Source organism: Trachymyrmex septentrionalis, unplaced genomic scaffold (genome assembly GCF_001594115.1).
Source record: "Trachymyrmex septentrionalis isolate Tsep2-gDNA-1 unplaced genomic scaffold, Tsep1.0 scaffold87, whole genome shotgun sequence".
NCBI classification, from domain to species: domain Eukaryota; kingdom Metazoa; phylum Arthropoda; class Insecta; order Hymenoptera; family Formicidae; genus Trachymyrmex; species Trachymyrmex septentrionalis.
Genome location: NW_017306059.1, coordinates 608,494 through 611,406, shown reverse-complemented (window position 1 = coordinate 611,406; position 2,913 = coordinate 608,494). Strand labels below are relative to the sequence as shown.

Here is a 2,913-nt window from a genome sequence, read left to right as displayed (position 1 = left end):
TATATATATAAATTCTAAATATGTTCGGGTCAAGTAGATATTAAATGGTTCTTACTTTTTTATCTTTTCCATTTTAATTCTCGCAAAAAAAATCGGGAATTAAAAAAATGGATTGTTTATTTTCTTTTTCAAAATATAATTACACAATATATCAATAAAACATATAAATGGTATAGTTGAAAGATGAAAGAAATTTTAAGACTTTTTCTCTTCAGGAATATTGTTATGATTGCTCACGTTTCCGTAAAATCGGAAATTGTTATTTGTAACAAATATATTAAATCTTACGGCTATAAAAGACACTTACTTGAATGAAACTAGCAACCTGACGAACGTCTTCCGTGAGTGCTCGAGCGCACGCGATCAGCTGATCAAGAGGGTCTGACTGCACAGGTAGGAGTAGTGAGGATGGAGGTCCGTTAGTAGGTGTCGGTGTATCACCACCTCCACGACAGAGTTTACTCGCGTCCCATTCCATCGTGTCCAATTCAGTAGCGGCTTCCTGTACGAGCTTGTCAGAATCACGAAGCGCCTTCACTAGTGGCCGTAATTTCGTGGCCAGGCCCTTATCTGGCGCTTTGCCTGCATTGCCCAGCGTACCTACGCGCAGAACACAATCTCTTTCAAATTTCAACAAAGCTATTCTGTGTTTCAGTTTTTATCGAAAGATAAGATTGTTGTGCAGTGAATTTAAAGAGTTGCAAATCTAAATATAAGAAATAATATATTAAATCCACTCTGAACAATCTATATACAATTCGTGTCGAGTTCAAAATAGAATTTTAATATTTTATTTCATTAAAATAAAACAAAAATAATTTTCTCGACAGCTTCATCAATTGCATTTAAGATCATCAAGATGTTAAATCGAACTCTGTATTTACTTACCTTCCGCGAATTCGGCGAGATCGTGAAGAGACGTTCTAAGCCTGAGAGCAGCTAGCCTTAGGTCCATAAGAGTGGCATCCAATCGCTGTGGTGTTCTCCAACCGGGGCTCACAAAGCCCAGTAGCCTTGCTATCGCAGCGGACGCCTCGCTCTGCAACCTTTGCAAACCTTCCAGAGCGGAGTCCAACTCCAATGGAAGCTCCTTGCTAACTGGTACATCGTAAATCTGTTGCGATGGTGGCGGTGGTGTCGGGGTCTTCGGTATGGGGGTATTGTGTCGGGACGGCAACGAGGACGCTGGAAGACGCGGTCGCGGTACATCGTAATCTGGAGCGGCTAAACTCGATCTGGAATCCAGGAATCGTTATGCACGCGGGAAAACGAGGAGTAAAATTTTAGATTGGAAACTTTTCAAATTTATGGCCGATGACATTGCCAAAATCCTAGTGGTGGAAGGAGAGACGCAATCTTGAATTTCAGTCGCAATTCGCAATACTCTTTAAATCATCCTTTGTAGGATTCTTGAAACTCTGTTCAGCTCTTGATTTTATTTCACGCGAGGAACTTCTAGGACGCGTAAAGTTTCGAGATTCTCGGGATTTCTGAACCTCCAAGAACCACCAAGAACGTACGTTCAATGGAGTTACCATAATGTTGTAACCGGGGAATTTCCTGAGCCCGAATAGCGTGACGCATCGTGGAAATGCGAACGGATGTATATGTACCTGTTCGATCCGCTGAGGGAGCCGTCGTTGGTGAGGCTGGAGGCCGAGCTGCTGGGTGTGAGGGGCTGCAACGGTCGCGGCACGTCGTAACAATCCAGCGGTGTAATGCCGGAACCGCCGGAGCAATTTGAGTTGGGTGTGCAGGATGTCGGCGGCCTTGGGATATCATAGCACGACGGAGCCGGACTTGGGCTGCTCGCCGGCGAGGGGATCACCGGGATCGCGCGTGGTGGTACGTCGTAACACTCGTTCACGTCGCCGCCCCCATTGTCGACAGAACTTCGCACATTGTTGCTCGTATATCGTCCTGCGCAGGTAGAAGTTAACAAGATTTAAAGGAATCCTCGGATCAACTTCTGAGTACTGAACAGGCAGGAAAGCCATTTCACACGGACGCTTATTTATGTTATGTTATAGAAGAGATAGGCTGGCAAGAGCGGCGTGTGGATGATAAATGAGATGATTCCAGCGTAAAATATTTATTTTTCGTATATATGTAAGTATATGATGAATTTGATTTGCTTGCAAAATAGACATAAACACAATTATATATTTTTATGTATATTTATAAAAATGAAAGAAGAAAATTTATAATTCTGAATTATTCTGTATATTGAAACTCCTAATAATATTCGAAGTTGAGAAAATGTTGAGAATCAGAAAAAGATAAACAGTAAGTTAAATCGAGATTAAATCTCTCATCGGTGGGAATTAAACAGACTCTAATTTAAAAAATGACTGACTATTAACTATTTCAGAAACTAACAATGACGTGAAGTTAATCAATAGCTGAGTCATTGAATAAGTATTAGCAGACGATTTTCACCATTTGGCTATAGGCGGAATGTTTAGTTTGCGAATAATACGTACCCGTATTGTGCGAATGCTCATTGTTCGTCGAGTTGAGGGGTGACTCGTGTCTGGAGGGTGGTGCGGGACTTCCCCGACTTGCTGGGAGGTCGTACAGGTAGACGTCCCCACACTTCTGCGGCGTTACAACCTGCATAATCGAAAACAGCAAAGCAATTAATTTTATCCAGATTAATTACCAGAGTTCTACGTTTTGTGTTTCCACCATCTGTGCCTGTTCGCAGTTGAATTTTTCGTCGTGTTTCTATTCCGCAACAATTAATTGCAAGTTTAATTTTAATCAAAATTACTCAAACGCGTGAAAGATTAAATTAGCACATTCATTCTAATAATTCTCGAAATTAAATTACGACTCTAATATGTATAAAATTAATATATCGTCATCACATTTCTGATAATTTATATATATATATATATATATATATATATA

At 40.7% G+C, this 2,913-nt stretch overlaps 1 protein-coding gene across 1 annotated transcript in view; it reads right to left on the bottom strand.

Annotated features, from left to right (window-relative positions):
• The window catches only part of LOC108755393 (enhancer of filamentation 1), a 66,229-nt gene that overhangs the window by 1,973 nt on the left and 61,343 nt on the right, over positions 1-2,913 (bottom strand). Inside the window, exons 4-7 of the mRNA XM_018498347.1 lie at positions 2,484-2,613; positions 1,614-1,920; positions 889-1,235; positions 308-600 (exon numbers count right to left, since the gene is read on the bottom strand). Of these exons, the coding sequence (XP_018353849.1) occupies positions 308-600; positions 889-1,235; positions 1,614-1,920; positions 2,484-2,613 (1,077 nt within the window). The remainder of the gene's footprint in view (positions 1-307; positions 601-888; positions 1,236-1,613; positions 1,921-2,483; positions 2,614-2,913) is intronic.